The following is an 18,795-nucleotide window of genomic DNA, read 5'->3' as shown; positions in this document are numbered from 1 at the left end:
AGAACCAGCACCCCCAGGTCCTTTTCTGCTGGGCAGCTTTCCAGCCACTCTGCCCCAAGCCTGTAGCACTGCAGGGGTCGTTGTAACCCAAGTGCAGGACATGGCACTTGGCTTTGTTGAATCTCAGACAGTTGGCCACAGACCATCGGTCCAGGCTGTTTAGATCCCTCAATCAACACTCCAGCCCAATATGGTGTTGTCTGCAAAGCACTCGATCCTCTCATCCAGATCATCAGTTAAGATGTTAAACAGGACTGGCCTCAGTACTGAGCTCTGGGGACACCACTTGTGACCAGCTGCCAGCTGGTTTTAACTTCAGTCACTACCACTTCCTGGCCCAGCCATCCAGCCACTTTTTAACCCAGTGAAGAGTGCACCTTCAAAGCCATGGGCTGCCAGCTTCTCCATGGGAGGAGACAATATCAAAAGCTTTACTGAAGTCCAGGTAGACTATATGCACAATAGGTAGACTATATGCACAATAGGTAGACTATATGCCTTTCCCTTGTCTACTAGGTGGGTCAGCTGGTTACTAAAGGAGATCAGCATAATGTCTGGCCAGTCACAAAATTTCACAAAGCTAAGGCAAACGAGGCACTGCTCCATGACACCTAGATAGCTGGGAGTGCACTGCCCTTCAAGGAGTTTGGTTGGCTAACTTAGAGCAGAGCTGGCTCAGTCCAAGACTGGGTCATCTGTGAAAAAAGGTAGAATTGATGTCCTATCTCTTCTTTCTTGGGAAGTGTTATTAAACTGTGACTGTGCCGCTGGTCTCATCTGTGCTGGGTTGCAGCCGTGCAGCCACTGTGCCTGTGCTGTCTTGGACTTCCCAGTGCTGACTTTGGCTTGGGTCCCTTGGCTTGGCCTCAAATCTGCTCCTGTACTGAGGCCTTGTCACGTGGTGGCTGGACTGTCTCTGATCCTGACCACTGGCCGTGGTCCTGACCCTTATACCGACTTTCCGTCCAACATCCTGAGTCCTTTTTGGGATAGTCCTTACTTATGTTTGCATTGCTATTGCTCTTATCTCATTTCGCTTGCAGGACAGCAAGCCCTCACTGTTTCGGCATAGGCAAAAAAGAAATATTGAACATCTAAAGACATAATAGCAGAAAGTAGGAACTATAAAAATAGTAAATTTTAATTCCATGTTTCTACCTTCTTTTCTGAGGGACTAGAATTGTTTAGGACTGATGCACAGGACTAGGCCAACAAACTGTATGATCCATATTGGATCATATTGAAGAGAATTCAGAGACAAAAGAGATCACAGAAATAGATGAAACATATCTTCACATATGTCTTTATTAACAAACTAACACAATGAGGTCAGTCAGTGTGAAACAAGATAATATCTTATTTAACCATAGCCATGCAGTTCTGAGACAGGTAGACCAGGAATCAACCTCAGAGTGACCATCACAAAGCTAGGACTGCTGCTTCAAAGACAGTAGATTACTTTCACAGGTGAAAAACAGAAGCAAGAGAGAATAAGAGAAAGAAAAAGGTAATGACATTTGAGTGTATCTTAAAAGCAGAATTAAGGAACAAACCTACTGGATGACTTCCAAGTACAAAAATATCTGAAAGTCAAATGGAGAGCAAGCATCTAGAATATTGGAAGAGAAGTCCATGAATCTCCCACAGTTAAAAGGAATTCCTGAATGAGTATTTTGAATAGCTGTAATAAGATGAATAACTATCATTCAAGCTAGTAGAGTCCATATACTTCATCTTACAAAGGATGCTTACCCTTGCCCATCTTAGATGATGTTGGAAAGAAAGAGAATATGAGAATATGAGAAACTGCTGTGGAAAAGAGATGTCCAAGATGGTATAATATGGAATTATTCTACATCCACTACAGTGAAATAAAAATGAAATATGAACATGGTTCCGAAAATCATACGTGCACGGAACAGGGAACAGAGATGCAAAATAAATTCTCGTCTGAGCCTCATAACAAGAATAGGTAAAGGAAAAACATACAAACAAACAAAACCCAGCAAACACTGTTCCACAAAATAAAACAACCAAAAAACCCCCCCCCAAAAAAAAGCCCAAAAAAACCCCCCAACAAACAAACCCAACAACCAACCAACCAACAAAAAAACCCTACAAAAAACCCCCAAAAAACTGCCACAAAAAACACCCCACAGATCATAATAATGGGTTTATATCACTTTCCTGTGAAACTTTGCATGAGGTAAGACCAAGGAAAAATCATTTATAAGCTGCCAAAAAAGTAAATAAATTCAAACTTCAACAGAAAAACCTACATCTCCTTCAAAATAGTTTGTTTGAAGTAATCCATGTGATGAAATTAAATATGTTGAATTCTTGAATCTCTATTAGAGTGCCTCTACAAGTTTACAGCCAGGAAGAAATGCAAAGCAACTCATAATTAACCTCTGGATCCATTTCATTTTATGCTTGTTCAGAGAGTGTAGGAAAAAAAAAAAAAAAAGTTAAGTTTCAGTTATCTTTGTGAAGAAATGTATTCTTACCAGATATGCAAGATTTAAAACTAGTTTCTATTTCTCAGGCATCAAAGAAGGCTTATGATAGATGTAGTTGTTTGTTACAGAGCTCAATCTTCTCCCTGACAGGCAGTGCTATGACCAGGAAATCACACCAAATTTGGTTATAGGTGTTTTAATAGGGGTTTTATAACAAGTCATTTTTGGCTGGCAGAATGAGTTAGCTTGTGTTTCCCACCAATATTCATTACCAGATTGCAGCAAACAGAACAAAGTAACAGTGTTATCCCAAGAGGATGCTGAAAAATGCATGGCATAACCACTGCACTTTTATGTATATTGTTGTGCTCTCTGTGTGAGCCTTTTAACAGGGTAAAGAAGAATTCCAACAAAAGACATTTTAACTCAGATACTGTGAAGAAAATTTGAACTTTGATTTTCCTAAGTTTACATTTAGGCTTTGTTTTGATGCATGTACATGGTAAAACATGCAATTTGTTTAAAAATATGAAAATGGATGAATTACAAGTACAGTGATTAATGCTATGTGTCATTAACAACTGGATTTGGATTATACCAGAGACCTTTTAATCTTAATAAATTTGCATAGGGTTTTCTCAAAGAATTTTCCCTAAATTTTACTGTTCAGAATTTGTTCTAAAATGCTTAGAATTTGTCTTATTACTAGATAAATCATGTTGCTAAATAAATATCTTTATGGCAACTAGAACAAATTATGTAAGAAAACCAAAAATACTACTCTGTAATATACTATATTCCAAGAGACAGTACAATCAAAAATGAAAAACTTCAGTTTGATGTAAAGTAATAGTCAAACTACAATACATACACATCACTATGATCATTTGGGCTCTGCAACCCAAAGATAAGCATCACAGAGGCCCTAGCAATTCTTATGACCCACAAGTTTGTTATCATTATGCAAACCAATCTTTTTTATTTAAATGGCATTAGTAGCAGAGACGTGAAGACATCTTTGCTCTTTTAAATTCTGTGAAAGGGTTCTAATATCAAGCATTTTTACCTCTTGTCTTCATAACTATTTTTACACCTTATATATTTAAAACAGGATCCATTACATGCGTGTCACAAAACAGCACTCTCTTTAGTCTCCCTTGTTGAACAGAACTTTGGTGTAGAAACTGGTGTTGGACATGTGACATAAATTTTGCCAACCTTTTTCTGTTATAAAACAAGGGCTAAAAGAGATCCCACTGAGGAACTGTCAAAAACTAAGCATGTGAAATGTAACATCAATTTTTAGTCTTACCCTCTCAATAATTTTCTTCTCTTTTGCCACCTTTCTCAGAAGAAGTTCTCAATATTGGGAAGAATGTAAACATATGCATTTAAGAAAATACTTATTTCTGCCAGATTATTTTTTTTTTAATTATCGTTTCTACCCAGATATGGGGGGGGGGGGGGGGGGGGGGGGGGGTTGGTTTTGGGATTTTTTGGGGGGGTGGGGGTGTTGTGAGATTTTTTTTCTCTGTTGTAAACATGCTGTGAATCCTTGATGCAATCACCATTGTATTGAAGAACTAAGCCAGCTCTTCTGTGCTTTGTGACAATAAAGGTATAGCTATCAGAAACAAGGTGCACATATTTTGTACTGATATTGTATGCATATTATTTCATGAGGTCCTAAAAGCCCTTTCTTTTGGATTCAAAGTTGTTGCTTTTTTTCACCTAAACAGTTACAGGTAATGCTGTGCAACCCTTTGCCTGTGGGGAATTCTAAACAACTATACAACCATTCAAGCCATTCTAGTTAAGCTTTTATGAAGACTTTTTTTTTTCCAGTTAAAATACTGTGAACTGGAATTTGACAGGGTCTTTTTTTCCCTTTTTTTTAAAAAGGCCACAAGTTAAAACAGTTTAATAATTAAGTTCTAAGATGTATCTATGAATAATTGTTTTATTTGAATTTATTTGGAAAATATAATTCAAGATCAAGGTGATTACAATGTAACAGATATGGCTACTCAGTGCTCTCCAGCCTAAGCCCCTCTCTCCCATGCTCCGTGAATTTCACTAATGAACTTATGCTTTAAACTTTAGTTTAGTTTATTTTTCAAAGTTAAAGCCTTAGCACAACCAGTTTAATCAACCATCATTTTAGAATAATGTCAGTGGGAAGTAATTTTTCTGATATTAAAAATGACTTTTTCCCAGATCATTCTTGGAAGTGACTCTGCTCTTTGTTATTATGCAGATTGACCCTTTAAACCAGAAAAAGAATTGACCTTTAACTCTCCTGCAAAAGATATTTTGGTCTTTTTTTTTTCCTTTTTTTCTGTGTCCATGAAGAGGCATTCCTACAGTCCATGTACTAAACCTATTCATATAACCATTTCTACAGCTTTTAAATATTAACAACTATAATTACCTTTGAGTACTCAGTGTATTACTGGCTATAGAGACTTGATGACATCCCACCAGTATTAACGCTAATCCTGCTACTCCTCTAATCCAGGGGAATTTGTTAGCCTCAGCAGTGTTGTTTGCAAAGGGTGGGAGAACACAGCAGGGGCTCAGGAGGCATTCATGAATTCTAGCTGAGCCTCTGTCAATTAAAGTGCTTTCAGCCTCTATTGTACAGACAAAAGAAATACAAAAATTGTATCTTATTGTTGAGGGAGAGCAAGGCAATGTGACTGTTTAACAGACAGTTTAAATTGCATAATAATACACAACTACCTCAACAAACCTTTCATTCTCTCTATACAAGAAATTAAAGATAAAAGAAAAAATTGATACACTATTGTCCCTTGAAACACAGACTACATATACCATTAGCCAGGACTACTGATGGACATGGAGAAAATATTCCCAACAATATGAAAAATTAGGACTAGGCTTGGACTTTTACCAAAACCATTATTGTAATGTAATGTAAATGTATTTTTGTGAGAAACGAGTTATAAATTATTTTAAAAGTATAAGGGTTTAACAAATACATGTCACTCATTGAGATGACGTTCCTACTTTTTGTGAGAGAAAATCATATGCTTTTCCAATATATCTATGATTATCATGCTGCTATTATAAAAAAGTGTCAAGAGAAAGAGGACTAAAGTATTTACTGTTAGACTGAATAGTCAGATATGCTCTGAGCCATAGGAATGCAAGTACTTGTACTGCCAATATGACTGCTGTACTTGTATTTAACATATATAATAAGTTGATATGGAATACAAAATAGTTGTTACAGTACTGGAGAATTCCAAAACCATAATTCAATTCCAGCTAACAGGGCAGATTTGTCTTTTCTCTTTTTGCCAAGCATTTTTCCTTATGAGCTTTAGTTACCTGGTGTGCAGCAGATGGGCTGTTTTTATTAGTTGGTAGAGAACAGCATTTTAAGCATGAAGTGTTAATAAGCTTGCTGTTAGAGCAAACAGTGTCACATCTCTTTAACATCTCTTTCTCTCTAATTTTCATCCAAAAGGTTTTATCACCTGAATTACACACAACTGTTGTCTGAATTATATGCAATTTTTCTGGTTTTACATTTTTATTGTTAAGGAAACTTTCCTGTCTGACCATCCAGGAGCCACACTCTGGCAGTCACACTCCCACCACCAGAGACTTTCACGGCAGGGACTGAAGTCTGTTCACAGCAGGCGGCTCCAGTGATTGGACAGGTTCCTGTTTGTCTCCCTGAATGCCCCACTCTCACAATAGGTTTCCTCACTGGTTCAACCCCCAGTTTCCCACAGCAGAGTCTCTGACCTGGATCCTTAAAATAAATTAATCAAGGTGCAACAACAGAAGAACAGCTCGAGCTGGTGACTCTAAGAAGGGACCCTGAGAAAAGGAAACCCCAGGGCTTTTATACCCTCACTGTCCAAGATCTGGGCTCTTCCAGCAGAGTCCTCAGCTCTTGCCATGTCTCTGAGTGTCCAGTCCCTTGGCTGGGCCAGAGGTCCCAAGCCCTTTATTTGCAAAGTTTATTTGCCCAGTTTTCAGGCTCTGCCACCAGAGCTCAACCTGCAGCTCAAGCTCCATCTGCTCACCTTGCTACTGGCACTGAATGGATTCCTCAATATTTACCATGTTGATTTCTTTACCAAGAGAGGCTTTCTCTCTGTTACTCTCTACCCTCTGTTACTTCCAGCTTAAATGTATTGTTCAGAAAGCTTCTGAGTGCCTCTCTCATATAGAGTCAGCAGGAGGCAGCAAAAACTCGGAAAGAGAACAGAATTGCAAGGCTGGAGGCAATTTCTGCCAACAAAATGAGTGTCAGAGAGTCTACTGAAGAGTTTGCATTAATGAAAGAAGCTGTAAGAATGAGCAGCAAAGAAGGCAAGAGAGAGATTACTGTGTTCTCTTACACCAACACATACTGAAACAAGCTAAGTGATTGTTTACTAAGGAGAATGGTGGGGGTTTGGACCTTTTAGAAATATTTGTATAGATGTAAAAGTCATACCCATATGAAAGCTCTTACATGTAAGTGAGGAAATAATTCAAACACTAGACTTCTGACTAGTAAACTATTGTGCGCTGACACAGTTAAAACTTTTTTATTTTACTTTTGTTAAACTCTAACTAAAATTATCCAAGAAAATGAGCAGTCTTTCTTTTATTCCTTATATTCTCTATAAATGCTTCATCAGTTCTCTTAAAAGGTGAATTTTGAGTTCCCATGTTGACAAATGTCTGTGACACTCATCCTGAATATTTCACTCATTGCTAATGTTTCAGAAGATCATCAGTGAGGTTGTATATTACTTCTCTAAAGACTGAAGTAGTAATGTCTAAATATATATTTTAGGGAAGGGACTTCAGTGGACGGCAAAACAGGAAAAAAGAACAGGTAAATATTATAGACAGTATTATAGGCAGGGCTGATGTTTTCAATTGTTTTAAATTTACTCAGAAATGTCTTTATTTTTTCTTACACTTGTACGTAACTATCAAACAGAGGCAGTTGGGGCTTAATTTTTCTTTTTCAGGCATCTGCCTTGGATTTATTTATTCTTATTTTAATAATACTAAATTGAAACTATTGTTTATTCATCTCATTTGCTTTTGAGAGAACCACAAGGAAAATCCAGTTCTCCACATTAAAAAAAAAATCACCTTTTCTATGGGAATGTATTAGCACCACCTTCAAAACTTGTATTTGTTGCAAAAGTGACTTTTGTGCCAAGGATGTGAATTTTGCTCTTCCATCATATACTGAAAATGGCCGAATGGGAAGCCTTTGGGAAACAGTAATTCAAGGTGATTGAAATAAACATGTTTAAGCAATACATCCCAAATACATGCCAAATTTAACAAAACCTAAGACTTTGAAGTGTGTCATGCCTGCAGTACTCTCCACTTCTAGAGACCAATGAATATCCAGTCTTAGGTGTTGAACTGAGAGCTAATCTTTCCTTGCACAATCATCTACTCTTCTTCTTCCAGGCCTCCCTGAGGAGAAACCCAGCCTGATACAAATGCAGAGGGAACAAGAGCTGGATTTAAATGGCAACAGTCAGACAGTTTGAAAGTAATGACAGAATTTCAAAAGAAAGGAAAAACAAAGTGTGAAACAGAAAGACAGTGAGATAGCTAGAAAAAGCCTGAACACTGTGTAAGAGCTGTTTAATGACAGTCACAACTCTGATGTGTTATCAACATTGTTTTGGTCCCAAATATGAAACACAGCATCATATGGGCTGCTCTAAACAAAACTAAGATGCAGTACATACAGTAAGACAAGAAACTATGGCAGAATAAGAAGTGAAAGACTGAAAAACAAAAAAAAATTATAGCAAACCTGACTGAAATTGAGGGCATGTTATGTTTTCTGTAACAAGAGTGGGGTGGGATTCAAGCTCTGCCTCTCCAAAATGTCTCATCATCTGTCAAACCAAGCCCATCTTACATGTTAGTACTTCTGCTTGAGGACTACACCAGAAATTACTATCATTTATTGTATTTTAAGTGCTTTTGAACGTTCATATCCTAAAATATTAATTCGATTTTTAGTATATTTCATAGATACAACAGAGTAATATAGAAGCAGCTGGCACTGCTTCATGCTGTATTTTTAATCTCAACATAAGTGCTTTTCATTTTAGCCTCTGATGTTCCGCACTGCAGATACATTTGCAGACTACTGAAAACCAGGTCTGGTAGAATTGAGAAAGGAATGTGACTTCTCAGTATGAATCAGGTTTACCATATGACTTCAAAAACATGAAAGAAAAGCTGACGTGGCAATAAAAAGTTGCTTCTTGAATAAAATAATATATGCCACATAAAATGCCAGCTTAGAGAAACTCTGTTTTTCTCTTGTTAATTTGTTAATTCACTGACTTTATAGCTCCACTAGCAGAGGCATTGAGCATCAGAGTTCAGTTCAAAAGCATTAAACTAGGGAAGATATGCATACTTTTTTGACACTTCTCATTTGCTTATGTGGGAGAACTTCTTTCATGTTAGAAGCCTGAAGCAGAAAAGGAAGTGAAGACAGAAACCAAACATATGCTTGTATTAGCAGAAACAATGTGGACTTTGAGACAAACTTATTTCCTGATAGATTAAAACATTTCAGAAAGAAAAAATTTTGATTGCCATCATGTATATTAAAACTTACATTACTTTAATATATGAAAAATTGATCTTGTGATTCTTACCAGAGTTCAGATGGCTTGTATGGTAGAAGCACACATATGAGCCAGAGCACCACACTTACAATCCCTTCTTTTTCAAGTATGCCAACATAAAACAGAAAACTTAGCCAGGTAGTTTTGGGTTTTTCAGGATTTTTCTTTCTATTTATTTTTTATAAAGTAGCTGAGTAACCTTATTGTTTGTTTGTTTGTTTAAGAACAAACAACTTGTTATATCAATTTCTGTTGGGGGGCATACCATGTTGAATAATCCCCTCCCCCTAGCAACTTGTCCTTTCCTGCCAAAAGCAAAATAAGTATTTATTTCCATTTTTAGTTCCTTCTTTTCGTGTTTGTTCCCAATCCAAAAATATTTCAAGCTCCTAAATGCACATTATTGAGGAAATTAATATATAGTGTTGTATAAATTTTTTACTTCCCTTTTTCCAAGTGAAGAAGGAGTAGTGGACACAAACTGAGCTGAAGCTGATAAATTAGTTGCCATCTAACAAAACTTCCCTGTTCTGAGCATATTTGACACTGGCACTATGCAGTTCTGCTCAAAAGAGCTGCAGGAATAGATACATTCCAGGCTAACAACAGACAGTGAGATACTGTGCCAACACAGTTGAAATTATTTTCCTAAGTGTTTCATAATGTACAGAACAAATTCTGAAAAAGGAAAATAGTCCAAGACCTTCTATCAAATTCTGAAGATATTCTCCCACAATGAGGATTTAGAAAATCAGCATCTCAATACAAACATAAGTGCAATATGATATTGCCTCTGTGGAAAGTGGAAATCTCCTTGCAGCAGGTGGGAAGTCTCTGACTGTTCCAAAGGACTTGACAGTAAGGGTGTCTATATTCTGCAGCATACCTTCACTGCATAGACCAGTATCACACTGCTTTCTTTAATTAAAGCTGTATTCATACTTTTATGTTCTAGAAATCTGAATTCACCCACCCACAAATTCTGAATGCTTTCATAATTTACATATATCATTTGACTCTATCAAGACTTCCTTTTTCAACCTATTTACTGCCCACATCCATATTTTTAACAGAGCTGTACGTAGAGCTTCAGCCAAGGAAGATATATAAAAGTATTAAAGTTTATATTTAAATTTTTCATGAATATTTAGTTTATACAGAATTGTAATTGCTAAAAGCAAGTTGCTTACTTTTAAGCCTTTGACTTTGAAAATAACAGAATTGAATGTCAATGTAGCCTACACTATGAACATTCACTTTGAATAATCAGTAATGTTTTTTAATTGTATATGAAAATTAGTTAATGGCGGTTTCAGGTTCCTAGCTGGATAACAATTCATTTTAACCATCCATAATTCAATCAGATTAGACCTTGTTTTACATACTTTAATAGAAGTTTTCCTCTGGTTATTTTAAAAATTATATATGCAAATTATGTATTAAATAATTGATGAAGCACCTTGTTTTGCTTGTAGCTATAAGTGATGCTTTTTTTCACAAATATATTTAGGCAGTAGTTCTTTTCACAGCAAGATTTTTGCATAGTATTTTAAAAGATATTTAAACTCCTACCATGATGAGGGCTTATTTAGAAACACCAAGTATAATTTAGTAACCTGATTTATGAAGCAATTTATACAATATAGTGAAATAGCATTGTAGAAGAATTTCATTGCATAGGGATACTAATCTTCTCTGAAGATCCAAAACTCTGTAACTCTTGGGCAACTGTATTATTACAGTCTATGATAGGACAAAGTATATCAGGGTAATTAGCCTTCCTGTTTTATTAATGCTTTATAAAACTGTTAGAGGTTAATGCTGCAGTTATTTTTTCCTACTGCCCAATTTCATCCCATAATACTCGGTAACAAGGGGAAATAGAGTCATTAATCTTTTATGAGACATGTGGTAAATGGTGTAATGGAATATTATGTATTATGCATTATTTAAAATTATATATATGTATGTATGTAGGTATACATAGACATATAACAAGGAAATTTTAATATTAAATATTCCAGGATCTATGTAATCTGTTGTATAACAGTACCAGTGTTTTAAATGTTACTTCCCTCTCTTTTCTTTATTTTTAACTGAACAATTAACATATGCTCAGTATTTCTGTTAAAAGACTTTTTGAAATAAAGTTGGATATTGGCAGACAGACTGGGCACATAAAATCTTAGATACTTAAGCCTTGTGTTTCCTAACCTTGTAAGTACTACATTAGTAAGTTATAAACAATTCTTTCTCTCATTTGAAGATATGCACAATATAAATAGAAATTTGAAAAATGCTGTCCTTTTCAAGCTGTGATATTTGAACAAATGAAAAATAGTCTTCATGATTGAAAAGGCTGGAGAGCCCATGATACTGTGAAGGCACTTAAGTTTCTTCTTGAGCACTTTAAAATGAGAATCATTTCAGTGCCTGTAAATTAATGTAACACAGTAACTTCCCTTGACAACACTGAGACCTTTGGAGAGAACTCCAATAGAAACTAGTGGGAGAGGCAGCTCCATATTGATCTTAGCACACAATAGTCTTCCTCTGACGAATCTCAATCTTAAATGTTTATATTTTAAAGGCCTTCATTTTCCTCATGAAAGAAGGGATATATCTGCCACTAAATACAGAAAATGCTGAAGAGATGCTCACTAAAGGTCAGAAAAGAGCTACAGATTAAGCCTGTCAGTTTTCACTGTGGCTATGCTTCATGAAGAGCCTGTGAAACACCAGTCTTTGAAAAGCAGTAGTACTTGTAACTGGAAATCCTAATTTCCACAATTAGGAATTTCTCTTTTTAAAGAACATAAAACAGATAACACTATAAAATGAAATGTTAGTGAGTTTTCCTTAAAAAAAATAGTAAAGTATGTCTCTTGATATGCTGGCATTCTTCTCATCTCTTTGCATTTTTTTTGGAATCTACAGCAAACTGATCACCTGCATGTCAGAACAGGGCAAGCAACACCCCAAAGTCTTGTTCAAAACACTTGCAAACACTACTGAGTGCCCCAGAATAAGCCCGAAAGATGCCAACATTTTCCCATCTGCTTTATCTGGCAGTGAGACCAATTAAAAAGAGAGATTTATGTTACATTTATTTCTTGTGCTTCTTGAAGGGGAACAGGCCTTTGGAATTCTGCAGGACAAATCTACTTCCCAGCAGATTTTTTTTTTTTTTTTTAATTTCTAGGATCTCTCTATCTTAGAGTTTCTATTTTTCTTCTATCCCTATATATATTTTTATATAGCTTCACATAATATTTAAAATATTCACAGGAAAAAAATAGACTGCATATTCAGACCACTTATGCATGCAATGTCCAAACCTAGGATTTTTGATAACAACCACCTGTAATTATTTGGGTAGTTTGTTTTGTGTCATGTTTATTGGTGATCAGTCCCATCACCCTTACAATGTTTCTTAAATTAATGAAAGCACGAGATGCTATATTTGATTTATGTAAACTAATGTAGATTAGACCATCACTTTAGAGAGTGGGATAGATTTGATGCTGTATAGTTGTTTTTTTTTTTTTTTAATTTGAAACTGACATCTATCAGAACAATGAATATTTAAGAGTATTTCTTTATCTTGATTTGATTCTGACACAGCACATAATAAATAGCATGTAAAAATCCAAATTCAGTAAGAAATGCTTTTCCACATGTGAAAACTCAATACAATACAAGCACACACACAAAAAAAAAAAAAAAAAAATTGGAAGTTTACATGTGTATTTTGAAAATAATAATATGGAATATGAAAATAATAATATGGAATTCTTACATAGGTTTTCAGTAATCCTAAAATAATTTCAGAAAAAGATGCTAAAAATTATTAAATAATAAAATATTCTTGGGAAAAAATGTAAAAGGTAATTTAAATATTAAATACAATAATCAGAAATTGGTATTTATATCATAACAAGCTATAAATTTCATTGCAAAAATGTAGTAACTAGCAGTAATTTTTCCTTTTATATCTGGAAATTGAGATGACCTTCAGCAGTTGTCATATCTGTTTGTTGATTGCATATTGATTTGCAACTGATTTCTAAGTATTGATCTCTCAAAATATACAAGTGCTTAAATAAATTGGTTTTTGCTAAGGTATAAGAAAAAAAGTCAGAAAATTGTGCTATTAAATGCAACTATTTAGTCCAATATTGTCCTTCTTAGGAAAATACTCTTTCATTAACTGAAGAACAAAATTTTACTAGTCATCATGTTGCTTCTGTCAAAGTACACTTGCCAGTAGTCAGATGTCAAGAAGATGACATTGTCAGTTTATTTAAAATATGAGGAATGTATTGGTAAGCAACAAATTTTCATCCTAAAATTTTTAACTCTACATTTTTAACTTTACATTGCAATGTCCTAAGCCATTTTTCTCAGAGTTACCCAACAACAAGATAAATAATGACTGCTGTCATTCTTTCTCTCTTACACAGAATTAGCAATGTAATCCCATTTTGGTATTAATCACTATCGTTTCAACAGCATGTGCCATTAATTCAACTTAATGTGCTGCAACTAATCAATAGTTAGACTGTAAACTCATTTGTTCTTTGGCTCTACATCACAAAAATAATTGTTGTAAAGTAGCTCTTTTTATCATCTTCAGGGTGAAGAACTGTTTAGGTGAACTCTGTAACTCAAATTTCAGAGGATGCATTAATCTTACACTAAAATCATGATTTTCAAAGAATTTAACATGTTTCTCTAGTATCCTAAAATACATATTCAAATAATACTACAGAAGCCTGAAATTGATTTTATGAAGTATAAGAGGTTTTTACTTAGTGAATACTTACAGAATTGACACTTTGTAAAAACACAGTAGTTCACACGTGCCATTTTGCAAAGTGAAGTTAGGTCACTCAATATGCAGTAATTACTACAAAATGTTAACATGGTTCAATACTAATTCCATATTTTTAAAAGAACCACTCTGACTTCGTCTGTTAATCTTTGTTACTGTTTCAGACTGTGGACTTTCCCTGCAGTTTGCTGTGTCATGTGGCGAGCCACTCTGCACGCTGCATTCTGACATGAGCAAACTCAGGAAATCAGCTCTCCCAGGCACTTCATTCTCATTGCTGCTTTCCCCTCCTAGCATTACTGCAGATTTACTAGCTAGCATTACTAGCATTACTGGCAGATTTGCACAGACCACATAAACTGTATAATCATTTCCATTTTCACCTGATATGATGTCTCTCGCCTCACTGAACTTCCTTGGCATTCACTGTGAGCTTGGTGCATTCCTGTGCTCTGTCCTCCCGCTGGTGAGGAGGTGTGGAAGTGTGAGGCTGCCCTGTCACTGCAACATGAGGGTAGTGGCATTAGGGGCTTCTGGGGCAGTCTGTTCTCCTAACCTTCCTCTGCTCCTGGGCTGCAGAGGGCACAAAAATCTGCAGAGCTGTCAAGTAGCGGGTCTGCAGTTAAGGCCCCGCCTTCCCAATATTCTGTGAACTGGTGTCCTGAAGACCTGTACTCACTTGTTATCCTTTGCATGTAGCATGACTAGCAGTAACTGCTTTGTATGTAGACTTGAAGAGATAAAATACAAGGTCTTCTACTTGACTAGAAAATGAGACCTTTATAAGGACCATGTCTGCCCAACTATGGTCTGTCCTTGCAGCTCACTTCATTAGGGCTCTCCTTCTCTTGGATATACAGGATTCCCCTGTAAAATCTCTCTGCTGTAGAGGTAATGGTCAAGATGTTCAGAGATGATAGTCACCCTCTGATGGATTTGCTGGACAGAAATATTCCCATGAAAACACTCATATAAGAGACAGCAATCAAAACTTTATTTTTATTTAATCAGTCATGATGCAAACTATGGTCATAGCAGTTTTAGAAAAGGCCAAAGCTATTAGGGACACAGAGTCCGCAGGTTTTCGTGTTAGAATGAGAGTGACTGTTGACAGCAAGATGGATCAAGTAACTTCCTTTGGGAACATAACATATTTATCAGAATGATAACAAAAGTGATAGGCTAAACTTGCAACTAATCAGATGGACAGCAACAGGTGTAATTGGATTTGTCTTCCCTAAGCAGCTTCATAAAATACAACTTTGTCCTTGCTCCTCTGAGAGATCAGCTTCAGATGACCAAGGGGAAATACACTGGGATTTGGCCAGTGTTTGTGGTAGCTCAAGCACTTAGAGATATGAAAACTGCCTGTCCCATGTGCTTTTTCCCAGTTTACTCTTTCACACCTTTGCCAAGTGCAAGGTATGGATGAACCAGCACCATATTTTACTTCCATTATCTTTCCCATCCTTTTCCCATTTCCTTGCATAAATTAATCACAATTCAGCTGCATCTGGCTCACTGCTAGAGGGTACTGCCTAGTAGGAGTATCTGGCAAAAAACTAACTTGTTATGTTTCCTTTAGGTGTACCAAAGGAAAAAAAAAAAAAAATCAAAACAAAAACAGAGAAACAAACCCACCAAAAAAAACCCACCAAAAAAACCACAAACAAATTTAAAAAAACCCAAACAAACAAACAAAAAAACCCACCCAACCCCATGAAAACATACAAACAAGCAAAAAAATCCCCCAAAAACCAACCAAAAACCCTACCAAAAAAACCACAAAAAACCCAAACCAAAACAAACAAAAAAACCCCAGCAAACCCCTCTTGTTTCCCTGGGGATTGACACAATATATAAAGAAATTTTTTTTTTTTTTTTTAATTGAGGCACCTATATCCAAAAGCCATGCTTTGCTACCTAACTCTTTATAAGATGGCAGATCTGAAAGAAATCATCCAGGAATGCAGGCAGGTCCAGGAGGAGGAGAGTGAGCTGTGTCTGTACATGACTGAAATACTGAAATACTGTTCTGCATTCCACAAGGAATTATCAATAATGCTATTATCATTGGTAACACTGGTAACATTTTCTACCTAATCCTAACAGATTTATGGCACTGTGAAATGCTTTCTGCAGCTGCTTGCAGGTTCTGCTTGTGAGGAAGAGCTGTGGGAAAGCTGCAGGTCCTGAGATGCACAAGGTATGCTCTCACAGCATTTGCCATGGTGATATTTGCATTCCATCTACCCCCCATAAACCACAAAGCCAAAACTAAGCTTTCTGCTTTATAGAGAGAGAATATTAAAAAGACCTAACATACAAAAAGGGCACGAGGTGTTAGTATTTAACGTATCTTTTTTTAAAAATTGCTAATTGGCATCAAATGATAATATCCACTCTTATTACTTCTCTGAAGCCAAATCCCCAATTACCTTTTCTGTCTACATAAGCAGGGGCAAAAAAAATGGTTAAATACTTAAGGCTTACATCAGAAAGAGCATCAAAATACATTTCAATCCAACTTTTTGTATTTTAATCTTACAAATTTTAAAAGCTTTATATATGTAAAAGTAATGGTAATAATAATATTGCACTTAGATTTATGTTGGACAGAAGTAACACATGAGAATAAAGTTTTACAAGTCAAAACACAAAGATAAAAAAGACAATTTTCATTTGAGGTAAACAACAGACTGCCTTATAATAATTTCTTCCATAGCCTGTCTTACTTCCACTTTCTGTAATTACATGAGGTGTTTGACAGCATGTGCTCTGAGAGCGTTAGCAGAGATCACACAGGTCCCAAAAGTAACTTATAAATAATGAAATAATCACCCATTCAGATACAAACACCAAAGAGATGGATCAAATTTCTCTGCTACACCTTGCATAAAAAGTTCCCTTTGAGTGCCACACCATCGATGTGCAATACTTAAAGAAGAAAATTGTCATGCCTCTTTTGTTTCAGTGAGCCTACCAAAAACTCACTTTGCATTAAACAATGCATGACAGAAACACAGAGACAAAACCATATCCCCTAGACATCAGCTTTCAAGACTCTCACTCTCGCTGCACTTGCAGAATAGCACACAATGAGGCAAACACAGCATAGGTTTCACTTCATTGAGTTCAGTGTTATTACATGAGGAATTAATTTATCTGAATACATCTTAGTCATTACATTAACACTTTTAATGAGTTCTGTGTGAATGCTGGCCTAACCTCTGGCTTTTTTTTTTTTTTTTCCTGGGCTAAAGGGACTCAGCTTTCAAAATTCAAAAATATACTCTTTTTCTTGATTCAAGACTGGCCTAATTAATGGAGAAAGAGCTCTCAGGATATTAGTCAGATTGCCAGTTCAGAGAAACTGATGCTCAAAAAACTAACAACCTCATAGTCCCACAGATAGCATTTTGATTTTAGCTTTACCCTTTACCCATGGAAGAAGGTGTAAAGGGACCAAACAGATGTCATTCCAGAGTGCACTATGCATGCAATGAGAGGAAGGTGATCTCCATCTTCTTGAGAAGCTGGGAATTACAGCACTTCTTAACCCACGCTGTGCAAGACTGGAGAGAGGCAGTCACCAGACATAGTGTGGCAAGGCGAGGGCAGAATTTAGCTGTGATATTGAGTGAGGGGAGTTTACAAAGTGTGAATTTAGATACAGAAAATTCTCAGATACCTTCACTGTGCCCAGTACTGAATTTATGAAGTCTACATGGCACCGTTCTGCCTGGATTTCCTAACTTGCCATGTGTCCCTGAATTCTAAATAACCCAATATACAAAAATGCTGCAATAAATAAAATGCAGGGGGGTTCTATATACCGTATTTTTGAGATTTTAAACCACCATATTCTGCTTTCTACACTCAGTAGAATATTCCAGTGGAGTTCTAATTCAGTGACAACTGAAAGAGTAATAACCATTTTATGACCATAGCATCCCAAAATCCCTCTCTTTGATTTGTGTATTTATAAGGATTCCAGAATATATATGCAGTCACTAAAAAGAAGGGTATAAACAAACAACTTACAGACAGAATTTTTGTGGTTGCTGTCTTTGCTGGGCAACATCTTGACTCCTCTTGATTTCAGTTCAATTGCTTTTTTTACTGAGAAGACAAGCAAACAAAGAGAAGATAATTCAACATTAAACCTCATTAAAAGGGCATATAGCAGCAAAATCATGCATTACAATAATACAAAGCTATATAGGAAACCTAAAGCAGGTTGAAATAACTGCAGCTTCTGTGATAATCCAAATACATTTTTATTTTTTATTTATTTTTACAAAAATACAACCATTTATCATGTTTCAGAAGATGTCCTTTTTAAACAGACATTATCAGGATTGGCAATATTTTGAATTCAAGTTTCTTTACATTCAAAGAAAAGAACAGCCTGTCTTAATTACAGGTATGGACTTCCTGTGCTTGCCATTCCATATAAGAAAATCTAAAACATTTAAAACATTTTTTTCTTACATAAAATGTACATAACATTATCTACACATATTCAAGGACTACAAGTTTTAAATGTGATATTCACATCTGCTTTTATTTGATTCACTTTTCATCAGGAGACATTCTTTTAGTTCCATTTCCTAAGGAGATTAACACAGTGTGTTACATTATTTGGCTCACCTAAACCCTTTTGAATCCACAGGGCAATTTCAACTGAATTAGAAAGAAGAAAGAGAGTAAGGGCTCTCAAAGGGGCAAAGTTTTGTGAGAAAGAACAGATGCATCAGAGGTTTAATATCTTTTTTCTTTGTTTAGTCAGCTGAATGGCTGATAACATCCCAGCCTATCTCTATTAAGTAGTTAGGGCACCATAGGTGGGATC

At 35.9% G+C, this 18,795-nt stretch overlaps 1 protein-coding gene across 1 annotated transcript in view; it reads right to left on the bottom strand.

Moving 5' to 3' along the window:
• CSMD1 (CUB and Sushi multiple domains 1) overlaps positions 1 to 18,795 on the bottom strand; it is a gene marked incomplete at both ends in the record, with an annotated part of 1,098,128 nt that overhangs the window by 358,459 nt on the left and 720,874 nt on the right. The window contains one exon of the mRNA XM_082276664.1: positions 17,985 to 18,062. Coding sequence (XP_082132790.1) covers positions 17,985 to 18,062 — 78 coding nt within the window. The remainder of the gene's footprint in view (positions 1 to 17,984; positions 18,063 to 18,795) is intronic.

The sequence above is a fragment of the Coloeus monedula genome, assembly GCF_965178545.1.
Source record: "Coloeus monedula genome assembly, chromosome: 2".
Taxonomy (NCBI): domain Eukaryota; kingdom Metazoa; phylum Chordata; class Aves; order Passeriformes; family Corvidae; genus Coloeus; species Coloeus monedula.
This window is presented reverse-complemented; position numbering and strand designations above follow the sequence as displayed.